At 36.2% G+C, this 14,007-nt stretch overlaps 1 protein-coding gene across 3 annotated transcripts in view; it reads left to right on the top strand.

The window, feature by feature from the left end:
- The window catches only part of LOC112983255 (carnosine N-methyltransferase), a 37,670-nt gene that overhangs the window by 13,942 nt on the left and 9,721 nt on the right, over positions 1-14,007 (top strand). For all 3 annotated transcript variants that reach the window (XR_010386295.1, XM_064502532.1, XM_026100248.2), the window contains 3 exons: positions 1,868-2,063; positions 2,877-3,040; positions 12,588-12,728. Coding sequence is in view for 2 of the 3 variants with exons in the window: in XM_064502532.1 (XP_064358602.1) it covers positions 1,868-2,063; positions 2,877-3,040; positions 12,588-12,728 (501 nt within the window). In the remaining variant the exon portion in view is untranslated. The remainder of the gene's footprint in view (positions 1-1,867; positions 2,064-2,876; positions 3,041-12,587; positions 12,729-14,007) is intronic.

Genomic DNA, 14,007 nt, shown 5'->3' with positions numbered 1-14,007 from the left:
TGGCCGTTTAGGAAGAGAATAAGTGAGAGGAAAAAAACCCTTATTTGCCACGTGAATTCATAGAATGAAAGAGAGAAGTGCTCCAAATTTCACGTAGGCATGACTGAAAGAGGCCTAGTCCTTGGCAGTATTTTGGCAAACCATCTTCTGTTACGTTAGATTTGTGAAGCAGGCTTGGGATGTAGGTTCACTATTTGTATTTCACTATTATTTCACTATAATTTCACTATTTCTATACTTCACTTGACAGGTTGCATCATCTGAGCATTGCTATGCACTGACCTCTTTTGGGCAATGTAAGACAAGCATATCCATAACACTTAAATGACAGTGAAGTTTGTGGAGGAGTGGGTGTTTAGAGCCTTTGTCCTGTTTGTTTAGTGTTTTTGTATCACGGGGGTTTGGGTTTGGGGTTTTTGTTTGTTTGTTTTTGTTTGTTTTCCAGGACTGTACTATTTGAGCAGGAGGTTCAACTACATGACGTCCTGATGTCCCTTCCAAACAGAACTCTGTAATTCAGTTTGGTCATCCAAAACCTTTATGTCAAATATAAATATTCGTTTAACTGCAGTTGTCTGTTATGGCTGTGTCAGTGATGTAATCGTATCCTCTGGCCTTAAATCCTTTGAAACTATTGTCTTTGTCAGCCTGAAGCTCAACAGTGATTCTAGACTGCTTTCAAATACTTTAGTTTTAGTAATGGAGCTAAAATCGAGCTTGAGAGCTACTTGATTTGTGTTTAGTATAGACAGTTTATTCTTCTTACTGTTTTTTCTCTGCTTTTTGTTCTTAAATGTCATTTAAAACCAGTGTAGATATTACAGTAAACAGGCCCTTCTCAGTGACATATTTGTATTGTTGGAGAACATTTAACTGGTTGAATTTGTAGGTTGAAGTTGCAATCAAAATTGCAGCAATTGCACCTTACTACTTCTGGTTGCTAGTTCTCATCACTGTGCTGCAGTATGTATGTTGACACAAGAGTTTGAGAAACTGCAGTATGGCTTAACCTGATAAAATATTTGCAGCTGCCAAAAGGGGCAGTATCCGTATCTACTCCCTTATCTTGGCTTCATAGCTTCTCCCTCTCTAGTCCCTTCGACCCTGTACTCAGGCAACTTGACTTGCTAAGCTGGCAAAAAACAAATCTAGCAAAAATTGAATAGCTTTCTGCCTGGTTAATGAGTCAAGCCAGGTTTATGGCAGGCCTGGTGAGTGCCAGAGCTGTCACAAGGTCGAGGGCAGAACTGTACTGGGAGAGGAAAAGGAAGAGAAGAAGAAAGAAAACTTTTTCTCAGCAGTAGCTTCACACCTTACCCTCTGTGGAACTGTTATTTTGAGGAAAGGAATGAGTTATTTTTAGCTCAGATCAGTTACATGAGCAGATTCACAGTTTGATAGCCCCACTCCACATCCCACTATTGCTATAGCCAAAGGTTACCACAACATTCGGCTGTTTCGTTCCATTTAAATTGGATTTGTGAAACAATCTGGCAATTTTTATGGTTTGTGGTTTGGTTGCTTATTTAATTGAATCATTTTGTAGATCCATGTATTAGAGGTACTGATCACTTGTGCTGGAAATGTGTGGCTGGTGATGGAACAGTAAAAGGTAAAAACAGTATTTAAATTGTAACATATTGGTGAAAGAATGGTAGTGTGAAACTAGAGCTTAAAACAATCATTTTTGCATATAAAATTCTTGAACTTTTTCTCTAGTAGGAAACTATGAAGTCTGACCGCTCTCTGAGTTTAGTTAAAGAAATGGATAGTTGTAACTGGAGCAGCTTTGAGTGAATTCTTTGTTTTTATTTATTATACGTATTGTTGCTAAGTATCTAAAGACCTTAAATGTTTTGCTTTCTAGAACTAATATGCATGAACGGGTGAACAGAACGGAGAGGCAGTTTAGATCTCTCCCAGCTAACCAACAGAGTCTTCTCCCTCAATTTCTTCCTCACCTTGACAAGATTCGGAAGTGCATTGATCATAATCAACAGATACTACAGACCATCGTGAATGACTGCGTTCATATGTTTGAAAATAAAGAATATGGAGAGGATGTATGTTAAAACTGGACTTTTTGATATTCCAGAATTAAATTCTGTATGCTTTGGGATCTGTTTTCACACCTTTTGTCCTCCAGCATTCTTTCCTTTTGCCCTTCTTACGTTTTTTCCTTTATGAATTGCTGTTTGTTTACATTTTCTCTCTCATTTTCACATCTTATAGAGATGATTAGTAAAGCAATGTGCTCATAGTCCTTTTGGTTAGTATTATGAAAACTAATAGAGATTCTATGGCAAATGTCAGTAATCATTTCTAGTAAAACTTTTTTTTGTTTTTTTTAACTCCGGAGTTCTAGCTATACCCTGGTTACGCTTTAATCTTAGTTTTTCAATTGGCTATATAAGCCATAATTGATATTGTCTGCCATGTTGTATATTATTGTACATTATGGCATCCTAAATTGTTTTAGGTTGGCCAAGATTTCTGAATGTTATCATCTATAAAAACTTATTTATTTATTTATTTGCACTACTCATCTGCTTTTCAGTGTGGCATTTCTATCACAAAAAATTGCACTTGGACTTGAAAGACTGGCAGTGATGGAAATGGAAGTCTGTTTTTGGTACCTGCAGGCTAAGTACATTTTGGGGCAGCTCCGGTGTGATCTTCTCTAGGCTGCCTCAGTAGTGACATGAAGGACCTCCTCAGGGTGGGAGGTTCCATCTCTGTACTAGTCTTCTATCGGCTAGAACTCCCGACAGCCCTAAAAGCATGACTCCTTGTCTCTTACTACTTTATTTTTTATTTTTGAAAATTAAAGATATTTATATATTTTCACTAACTTTCTTTTTTTCCACTTTAATCAGGGAAGAGGGAAGATTACACCAGCCTCAACATTTGACATGGATAAATTAAAGTCTACTTTGAAACAATTTGTAAGAGACTGGAGTGAAGAGGGTAAACCTGAAAGAGATTCCTGCTACCAGCCAATCATTAGTGAAATTGTAAAGAACTTTCCAAAAGAGAGATGGTAAATAGTGTTTTAAGACTTAATTTTATGTGGGCATGCACTGTTGCACAAACATTACAGAGTTTTTAGGAAATAAGAAAAAGTTTGGAGTTAATAATTCAGCAATTGCTGTGGATGCTGCGGAATGTATTGTTTAATTAAGAAAGTTTCTGTTTAAGAGAAGGTTTTGGATAAGAGCAGAATCATAACCTTCACATGTAGTAAGCCAGGAATAAATATTTGTTTTTTGTGGCTTGATATAATGGGCTCCCTGATAACTTTTAATGTGATAGTATTCAGAAGGTTGTAGAGTTAACCCAGTGGTGCTCAGTGAGGTGAAGTGTGCAGGTTAGCTGGTAATCAGAGTGCTTGTGCTGCAGATGTGAGTATTGCCCTTGGTGTAAAGGGAAGGGAAAGAAGACAACTCATTTTCCCCTTAATAGTTTTATTGCTCTTATAGTTTATCCTACAAATGCTTAGCTCTAGCCTTGGTTTCAGACAGATGTTACAATGTAAGTCTTAGAAAAACTTTGTTGGGTGTACATGCATAATTTTATTATTGCACTGGCTTGTTAAGAAACACCACCAAAAAAGTAATCAGTGCAGGGGTTTTTATGTAACTTTAAGTAGAAGTATACTGGTAGAATCTCAGGAACATTTGTATGTTGAAGAAATTAATGCTGTAAAAATTCTATCATTAGTGATGCTGCCATTTAGTCAGCCCAGTTATAAAGTATCTTCCAATTTAAACTTGACGCTCTTAGAAAAATTATTAAGTACTGCGTTTATTTTAATATCACTTGTGAACTTTGTTCTCATAACATCTCAGAGTTTCGGTTTGATATAGCAGGAAGCTACTGTGAGTTTCTTTCTTTCTCAGTGATTATTAAAAGTGCACTTGTACTGATTCTCAAATAACTTCTAGCTTTTCTTAATTTTCATGAATGAGGACTACTAGTGGCAGAAGATGGCATGTATTCTGACACAGTCAAATGGCAAGGTCAGGTAGACTGCCGGGTTTCTTTTTTGCTTTGAGCTAACTTATCTAAAGATTGAACAATAGTGCACCATTTAGGAAATTTCATTTGAAAATGAGCTTTCTACAGTACACTGAAAAACATAACTGGAATGCTCTTTCCTTGTTGGATACAAGGCATTCAAGGATCTTCACTTGTGTTAAAAAAAAAAAAAAAAAAAACTATAACAAAAGTTTAGTTTTTACACATTTAAGTGAAACTTTCTTTAGAACTCCCCCAGGAGTTATCCTACGGGGGAAAAAAAATTCAAGTAAAGCTTTTGCCTTTCTAAGTTTCACAGTTTACATATAAATTGGTAGCAGCCTCTCGAAGACATGATATTGATCAAACTTAATCTTTGTCTCTAAAAATGTCTTTGAATTTCAACTTCGTGGAAATCCTGCTTTAGTTCTTAGTTTGTAGATGGGCAACGCCAGTGTTGCACGTCTGATAGAAGACTTTCTGTCTGAAGGCCGAACAAGTTGGATAAAGACTGGACAAAATTTAAGTTTTGTTCTTCCAGTAGTGTTAACATATTTAGTGAAATAGGAAAAATTGTATAGAAGAAAATTGTAAGCCTTTTTACGTATAACTCCTGACTGAGAGCAGCAGCTTGTGAATTCACACATATTTAAAACTGGAAGTGGTAGAGCAACGTGTCATACAAAACGTTTCTTACATTTTTTTTTTAATATTCACCAAGTCCTTCATTTGTAAGATACGATGTGTTTCTTGTGCGTAACAAAGGTCAAATCACAGTTCTGAGTTCAGAATTTCAACTTCTGGAACTAAAAAGTGCAACGTAAATGTTGTAACTGTAAAGATGTACTATAGACAGCTGTAGCTGCTCATAGCTTAAGAAACAAAGATGTGAAAGGGAGCTCAAAAGGTGATGTGGCAGAATTTTTTTTTGGAGAATTGCTGCGTTTATCTCTACCTTGCTGATTCATTATAGGAAGAAGTAGTGCTGTCTTATTTTTTTTTTCCATAGTTCATCCAGGAGAAGATCACATTTCTTTTCAGATAGAGACCTTGTTTGTGTCTAGCTTTTTGTCATGTCACTGAATTACAATAATGTATTTTACCCTGCCTGAAGCCAAAGACCACCCTAGCTACAGAGGGTTGCAAATTTGTAATCCTCAAAAACCTACCCGTCTTTAGTGAGCTATTTGAAACAAGAAACAGGAGCAAGAATCAGGTTTATTCTCTAAACGTCTTCACTTCATTTTCCTAAGGCAGCAATACTGTGCAGATTGACTTAGTCACACTTTAACTATTCTTGCATTTTGAATAGGTTTTCAGTGCTAATAGCGCCCTAGATGAGATAAAAATTAAATATTACAAGGTTACCTGATGCGTCTTTAGTGCACATCTGTAGGAGAGGTCATAGGTATGGAAGTAATCTGTTAAATCTTAAAAATAGGTGTTCACTTTTTTTGTATGCTAGCTTTTAAAGCTTTTAGTTACAGAAGAGGTAACTGTTTCCTAAAGTCTTAGAGACTGCAGTTGGAAAGTTTTGACTTGTACTTTTATCATCAGGAAACTTTGTTTAAAAACTTCAGATTGGTTTTAGGAAGCAACACTGGTAACAAATTGGGTGAATGTCTAGTTGTTAGCTTTGTGCTACTTTAGTGGGAATTCTGTTGTTTTTTTCCATCGGATGCAACAACTGTGATGCTGCTTCTATCCCTTTTGTGATGGCTCTGAAATACCAGTTGCTTTTTTCTTCCCCCTTTTCTCTCTCTTTGTTTACATCAAACATCTCTATTACGAGTTTGAGTTTCTGCACAGTGAAATGTTTGCATTTTAAAAAGGTACATTACATACACATCTATATAAAAGTTTAATATTGAAGCTTTTTATGGAGCTGTGGTAGCACTTAAATAAAACCTTTTTTCTGTTTATATATTGTTAGTTATTGTCCCCAGCTCATTCTTTATGCTAGGATCCAGAGGCTTTCCTACTTTGGTGTACCCTATCTTTTCAGGAGGCAAGAAGCGCAGTAGTTCAGAAGTATTTGTTCTCATTGTTTATGTATTTTAAGGCTGACTGTCTGTCATCTCAACCCTGCGGAAGAGGCAACTTGTCTGACAGGGAAGGCTGTCCCTAATCTGGTTCCTTTTTTAAAGTTTTTGTGGGTATCAGTTGTTTCAGTTTAAAGGGATGGAAGGGGTTTAGTCTGGCCATATTGAAGTTATTCTGGCTGTTGTGTATACAGTGGGTGCAAAGTCTGTTTCCTAAAGAGAGGACTGGCTGTGAGTGGTCATGTAGGAAGGTGGCCTGCGGACGGAACCTCAAAGTGCACCTTTGCATTTCTTCGTAGTTCTCTTTAGTAGCGTGAAGGGCTGAAGTGTCCTGCAGTCTTGAAATTCTTACAGGAAAACTGTATTTTGGGCACTTCGTAATGAAAACAGGTTTGCCTAGATTTATCTTGCGTTAAAAGTGATGGGGGAATAAATACTCTAAATTTAAATCTCTCACTACAAATCAACCTATATATTCTTAATGGCTTCATCAGAATTGTACATTCAGTTTCTAGTTAACATCATTTCTATTGCTTCTATTGCTATGCATTGGAGTCATGAAAAAGGAATATAGAAGATTCGTGGAAGAGTACAGGGGCATGGTATTTCAATCAGTTTAGGTATTGAAAAAGACGATCTGCTACTAGAGGTTTTAAGTCAGTCTGAAACTATCCAAGTATGTTTGCTGCTGTTAGAGCTCCATGCACGCTGGTATTGTATTGTTGCTATTTTTTGCGATATCAGCCTACTGTGGGTATGCAAAGAGTAGGAAAAGAAGTATTAAATATGATATATGCTTGCAGTTCTGGGATGCGGAACAAGTAACAGTGGAAAGCAGATGTAAATTAGAAGACTTTTGTGAGTAGGCGCTAATGTTATCTCGTGTTTCAGTCTAGTTTCTTGGCAAGACTGTCATCCAAAAATAAAAAACGCAAAAGCTATTTCTGCATCCTGTTCCTCTTCAGAAATCTTTTTTTGTTTCTGTAAGCGTAGAATTTCTTAGTAGGATCATCAGAGCAGTTGAAACGAAGTTACATAAGATAAGAGTCTTTCTAAAGAAGCAATGGATTTCCTGTATTACTCAGTTTGGAATTCTAGAATTGTCTGCCTTCTTGACCAGGCCTTCTAAATTTCTTTGGTCTGTAGTGAAATACAGATATATTTTTATTTCTTGATTAAATGTGACCATTTAAGCATATTTATGGAGAAAGAACTGAAAATCTAGATGAGTATACTTAGGAGCATTACTTTACAGCAAATACTTCTTTCTAAAGTGGATTAATTTTTTGTTCTAATTAATTCCTCTTCTCTTTCTTCTCTTTCTGAATTTTCTTTTTCTTCTATTACCCTTTCTACTTATCTGAAAGGACATAAAGATCTAATTTCTCATCCAAAAGGAACCAAAGAGATGTTAAACCTTTAAGTTAGGTAATATCATTCCATGACCAAAATCTGTAAGTTTAGGTATTTTCTCCAAAGTTTTCCTTTGTTCATTAACTTGGTCTATAGAACCCCCCGTCACTAGAAATTTAAATCTAACCCCTAGCACAGCAATTGGCTATATTTTCAGTATACGCTCAAAAGAATCGATGAGTACTTAGTTTCCTTTTTTATTTGAAAAATTTATCTCACTCATTTTAAGGATGAGCTTGGCTATAGTTTTTGCGTGCAGAGTCAAGTTTATAGTGGCTCTAAAGCTTCTATTTTATGGGAATTGTCTTCAACTTGACATAAAATGTTTGTCCTCCTACAGTTTTTTTATCTCCTCCAAATTTGTGCTTTAATCTGAAATCTGCTTGAAATGCTGAATTTACCAGCAAGTGATGTCCTCTGCATTGTTCCAGTCCACAGAAGTCTTTGCAGGTCCTGAAATGGAAGTATGTCAAGTTTGCAGAAGAATTGGTCTTCAACTGATTGCACTTTTTAGTTACCTTTATTACTTATTTAAAAAGCAGTTATATTTTAAAGAAAGTTATTGAAAACAGGCTTATAGTAAAATTAAAATTACCATACTGAAAATTGGGTCTGTTCACTGTCTAAATTTACAAATATTACAGAGATATGACATTGGGAAAGAATGAGTTGACAAGTTCCACGGTGTGATGCATGTCCACTGGTCTTCTATGGAGAGTATATTTCTGATGTATAGTGTTTCATGGCAGTATAAGAACCCCTTGAAGTAGATGCCTTTGCTTTTATAAAGAACCTATGTGCTGGAATGTTTAATTTTTGAATTTACGTGCTTCTTGTAACAACAATAAATGCAGTGTGTTACCTCTCTTCTGAGAGGTTTGTATCAGTAAATAATGTTGAACTGCACTGTTTAATTTATGAAAATGAAGTGTATCTACAATCACACACCATTATATTTTTATTTTAGCTGAAGCATCTTCAGGTTTTTCTCTTAAAGCTCAGTCGGCATAAAAGATGAGGCCTATATTTTTTTGTTGTGTGTTACTTTACCTTGAAAAAATGATAGCATATTAAAGTCTTCAGTAATGGCATTAAGTTTTTAAAAATTCAAAAAATATCAAGAGTGCAAAAAGTGATACAATAACGACAAATTTTAGTAGCATTTCTGATGATATTCATCCACTGTCTCTTTAAGAGATTTACATGATTTATCCTAAACAGTATGTTAGCCCTCTTCCCTATACCTATACTGTTAATAGGCCAATATTTCTCCCCTTATGCCCCACAGATGTTCATATTCAAAATGTGTGATGTGCTGAGGTTAAGCATAATGCCCATTTATGTTCCTAGCAAATACCAGAGCCCTTCTGATCTGTAGCTTAGAAATGCTTCTGCTGCTTGCTAGTTTAAAGTAATTTCACTGAGGATAATCTTCAGTTGTTATCAGTTATTAGGGGCTGGGGGAGTTCCTTTAATTGTCTGCTTCTACTGCTATTATGTAGCTACTGTAGGAAAGCGGGTTTTTCTAGCCTCCTAAATTGGCTCATAACTGTTTAGCCATTAAAAAGCAATTTCTATGCAGTTTAAATTTTGTAGCAATTCTGATTCCCAGCTCTTCTTTCAGCTGACTTTAACGTGTAGTTTGATGTTACAGCTATGTTCATATAGTAGGTACCTGCTTGTTGCACAGTGAATTTGCGAGCTACCTGATTTCTCTGATTTTAGGTAACAGAAATGATCTTGCACCATTCTGGAAGGCAAGTGTCCATGTTAGTGGATTCAGAAATGTGAATGTATTTTGTGTTCTATTAGCAGTGCTCTGGATGCTGAAATGCAGTTGATGGCCTGCGTCCCTGGCAACTGATATAAAGAGGATAGGTAGGAATTAAACTGCTAACAAATTTCCAGGCAGGCTTCAATCCTGTAGTAAAGTTGCAGAGGGAAGTGCAGTTAAAATCAACTGTTTCCATGTTTTTTTCTGGATAAAAAGATAAAAGCCAATTGCAAGCAATTTAAAATCAACTCACTTCTATGAAGCTTTCTTGTGCTTGTATGAAGAAGGGTGCAGATTTAGAACACTGGTGATGCCTACATAGCTCCTTGTCAGTAGGTTATTTATATAAGAGTATCTTTTCTGGTCAGTGTGTGATGTCTTGGTATTGGTATAAGGTTTTTCAGGCCACTGTTATTGTAAAATATAAGTGTCCACATGAGGTTGCAAAAATTTACGTAGAGCTCGTTGAACTGTTTCATAAATAAAGATAAATTGTAAAGAAATGGATGAGGCGGAACAACGGTTAACATAATGGTGAATAGTTACACCACTACTAATAGAAAAAGCTGCAAGATTGAGGTTCTTTTAACTTTCTGGCAAGTGATTTGGATCCCCCTCCTCTCAGGTTTCTATTTTCAAAATTTATGTTAAGCAAATAGTTTTCCCTTGAATTCATCTCTTTGCTTTTTTCAGTAGGACTTCTTGGCTGGCTCATTATTCTTTCTTCTGGCCTTCGTTGTAGAAGAGAGGTAAAGAAAAGTAGAACTGTTGTTTCACAGAAGTGCTTTTAAATAATTATGAAGTGCTGTCTTTCTTCTTCCTGTTAATCAAAGAATAAAGAATCTGAAATTATAATCTGAAAGGAATAAAAGTTAGGAGTGGAAAAACTTTGGTTTTCAATTCGGGAATACTAAATTATATATAGGTTGCTAGTACTTTCTTCTGGGTTTGGGTAGTGATCTTTGGAAATACTGCTTTTCAGAAGTTTTGTGTGCACTCGCTCGCTCTCTTTTTAATGTTGATTTTGGCTTCCTGCATTTAGTTACGTGTATGTATTAAATTCACTCCCAGATGTTTTGCCTTTGAAGGTGTACTGTGAAAGGGAGGGAGGGCTGAATGTTCACCCTTGGGTTTTTTTTGATATATGAAATTAGAAAGTCCCATTCAGGACTGAAAACTGGAAAATTGTTGGAGAATATTAAATATGTAAGTGCTTACATTCTTCATATGTATGTGGCTTTGGGTGGTTCCACTTGTCTGTACGTGTAAGACCAGATTCCTATGAATAGCCTTGTCCTTTTAGTCAGCATCTATGCCATGTTCACCCTTTTACTTACCACAACAATGAGTATAGAGGTCTAAATGGCAATAAACATTTAGTTGTGAGATTAGAATCCTGTCCTATATCTTGCAAACTTATGTATTATGCTTTTAAATTACAATATCTTTTGTTATTTGGTATACTTGCTTCCTAGATGGTACGTCTTTTCAGTTTGGCGTGGAGGTGATTTTGTTTTGAGAGTGAAGATTCCCATTTGTGTTTGTTGTCTATATGAAAGGGTCTCTCCTCTTGTATGCAACATGAAATGAAAAGCCCTACACTGCCAGGCTTGATTGTATTGTGATGCAACCATACTGGTAGGTTAGAATATGTACCTATTACCTTTTCTGCCTGGAAGAGAACATTTTAAGATTCTTAGTTGTTCTATTTGTTAATTGCTGGACTTGGAACTTGGGAGGGGTTAATTCACAGCTTTCTGCTACTCAAATGTGGGGCATCTCCTACCAGAGTGAGTCTTCTGAGAAACTCCTAGTATTGGACATGCTTTCTACATCTAATTCTATAGCAGGTTGTCCAGCCATTTATCACAGTAAGTCAAGATCCTGAATATAAGCAAGTTGTAACAAGCATTTCTCATCAGCAGTTTTAGCATTGCTGTAAAAGAGAGGAACACTGGTTTGTGGAGTAGATTGTGTGCTATGGAAAAGGAATGGATATTCTGTCAATCTTTCTCTGAGAGTTTAACAGCAAATCACTCCTGAAGCATTAGTATCAGTCAAGACTGACAAATATAAAAATATATTCCAAATACAAAGCTTGCTGTGATATCAGTATGTGATATCAGACACAGATTGTCTTGGTACTAAACAGCTTCAGTGAGGACAAAGATGCACTGAGAATCTTAGCACAAAGTTAATTAATATGTGCAATCCTTTCATAACTGGAGAGCCTTTGGCTTCTGCACTGGCAGAACTGCCTTTGTTCAAATGACTTTGGACAGTCACTGCAAAAGTTTCCTTGCGGCTAAAACAGAAGCAGTGCCTCGGAGCATCTCCATCACTTGAAGTGGTCAGCAGTGCTTAAAAGCTCTGCTAAAGACTTGTTATATCCCTTTGCCACCACTGTGTATCCAGGATGATAAAGTGGGATTTAAATAGAGAATACTGCCAGGAATTTTTGTCAAGACCAGGTAGAATGTAAAGCTCCCACATTATTGACTCCTCACAGTATGTGATGCTAAATGCGCCCTTTTACAAAAAGGGAAGGAAAATATAGTAGGGTAAACATGCCCCAGAAGAGTTTAGTTAGGCTGATCCATCTTTCTTGTGTGAATAGGTTATCAGACTTCTAGAGGTGAGCCACAGATAAGTTGGTCTAAATCCCCCAGTAACTGAACGCTGCTGCATGTTTTCCTGTAGTCCTAACGTCTAGTTATGGGAAGTGAAGGGCAGAGAACTGCACTGTACTTCGCTTTAGGAAACCTGATGTTACATATGTACTTGAGTGAAATCAAAACCCGCAGTTGCTGAAAATTTAACTATTTTTAAGTATTTATAGTCTGAATTATTCATTATCAGCTCATAGAAATTTTGCCTGCTTTGTGTTTGTGATGTCAAAATACTTGTTTATTTCTTACAAGTGTAAAGTGATGTAAGCAAGAACTGCATTTCTGATTTCTAGGATATTTACTGGTTATCAGTGGGCATCGTAGAAGAGTAAATAGTGATATGTGATCATGTTCATTCTTTCTGCAAATCACTTCAGCTTTTAAAGTTATTAGAGAAAATATTTTGTTAATGATGCACTATACTCTAAGGATTGCATAGTTGTAAGTACTTTTATTCTGTGCACATGTTCTCTTGATAAGTCATTTTTCTGTGGTTTTTTTTTGACTATACAATTAACTGATCTGATCAAAACTGACTCAGTTTGCCTTTAAAAATACAGGAAGTACATTATAATATCTAAATATATGGGGGAAAATGTTTGACTGGACCTCTCTACTTTTTGTTGAGAGGTATCAGATAAAGGCTTAACTATTATTTTTGTTTTGTTGCAGGGATTTCTCCAAAGTTAATATCCTGGTACCTGGTGCTGGGCTAGGTAGATTGGCGTGGGAGATAGCTATGCTCGGTTATGCTTGCCAAGGAAATGAATGGAGCCTCTTTATGCTCTTTTCTTCTAACTTTGTACTCAACAGGTACATAGCTTATGTTTTACTTGCTGGTTGACACCCACAGGGAGGCAAAATTATTAATGAGAAAAACTTGAATAAATAAAACTCAACAAGAATAGATTTTTAAGTCCTAACACAGGTAACAACTTTATAGAACTTTTTTTCTTCCAAAAAGTGTAAGTGGAATAATTGGAGGGGGAAGGTTATGAGTCTATATAAGTGCAGTAATTTGAGGGGGGGAGCATTATGAGTCTTATGCATAAGTTATTAAGTTTATAGTAGCAAGCATGCCTTTTCAGTTATGAGACTTAAGCTGATTGGACTCTGCCATGGATTTCCTGCATAATTTTGAATAAATTTTATTTTTTATTTCAAATCTATTTTTATAAAGTGCACACCTACCTCACAGGTGTCAAAGATGGATTAATATATGAATGATACTTAGTGATGGTGATTACAGAGGAAACTTATCAATGAAAATGTTGCATTCTAAATTAAAATATAAGGTTCTATTTCTATGTTGAAAACAGCCAACTGAACATGCTACACTGCTTCTTAAGCAAGTCTTGTCACTGAATAACAGCTAAAATTAGAAAATTAATAGTTCTGCAACTGCCCTAAGGTACTAAATTTGAATGCAAGACAATAATGTAAATTTTACTGTATAGGTTTAATTTAGAGTGATGTTTTTGTGTTCGGTATTGTTACTTGCACTGCAAATTATTGCTGAATGAATTTGTTAGAGGAGGAAGAAGGCAGCAAAATGCAGTTCCTGTAGGAATGGGGGTGGCAAGACTGGTAGCGGACAAGTATCAAGGAGATTTTTTTCTTTTTCTCTTTCTTTTTTTTAAACCAAGTTCAGAGAAACAGAATTTGTGGGTTCCCTAATTCTTCATTCTGAAATGATAAGCCCTTTGTGAAAACACCTAAAATGCTGGCCTGTCCCCTCTGTTTTCATGGTGCTTTGCAGTCCTGTTTATGGTCTATGTTTCCCTCATGCTAGGCATGGGACCCAGAAGATGATTCCAAATCTGTTGTTACTTAAAATTCTAATACAAAACAAGGGGAAAACATTGTTTCTCACGGCTGCTGAACGTCTGAATACGACAGCACTGGTCACTAGAATGAAAAGAAATACTTGGTAGAGATGTATTTGCTCTTTTTTCTTACATCATTCATAAATGACTGTCATCTGGTGGTGAAACTGCATGTTACAGTTGAGCTGATCTAATGCCTTGCAGCTATGGAGAGGAGATCATGTTATCCTCACCCCTAGCTATACAGCCTTGTTGGCTGTTATGCT

This window comes from Dromaius novaehollandiae, chromosome Z (genome assembly GCF_036370855.1).
Source record: "Dromaius novaehollandiae isolate bDroNov1 chromosome Z, bDroNov1.hap1, whole genome shotgun sequence".
Taxonomy (NCBI): domain Eukaryota; kingdom Metazoa; phylum Chordata; class Aves; order Casuariiformes; family Dromaiidae; genus Dromaius; species Dromaius novaehollandiae.
The sequence above is the reverse complement of the archived record's forward strand: the minus strand, read 5'-3'. Positions and strand labels throughout refer to the sequence as shown.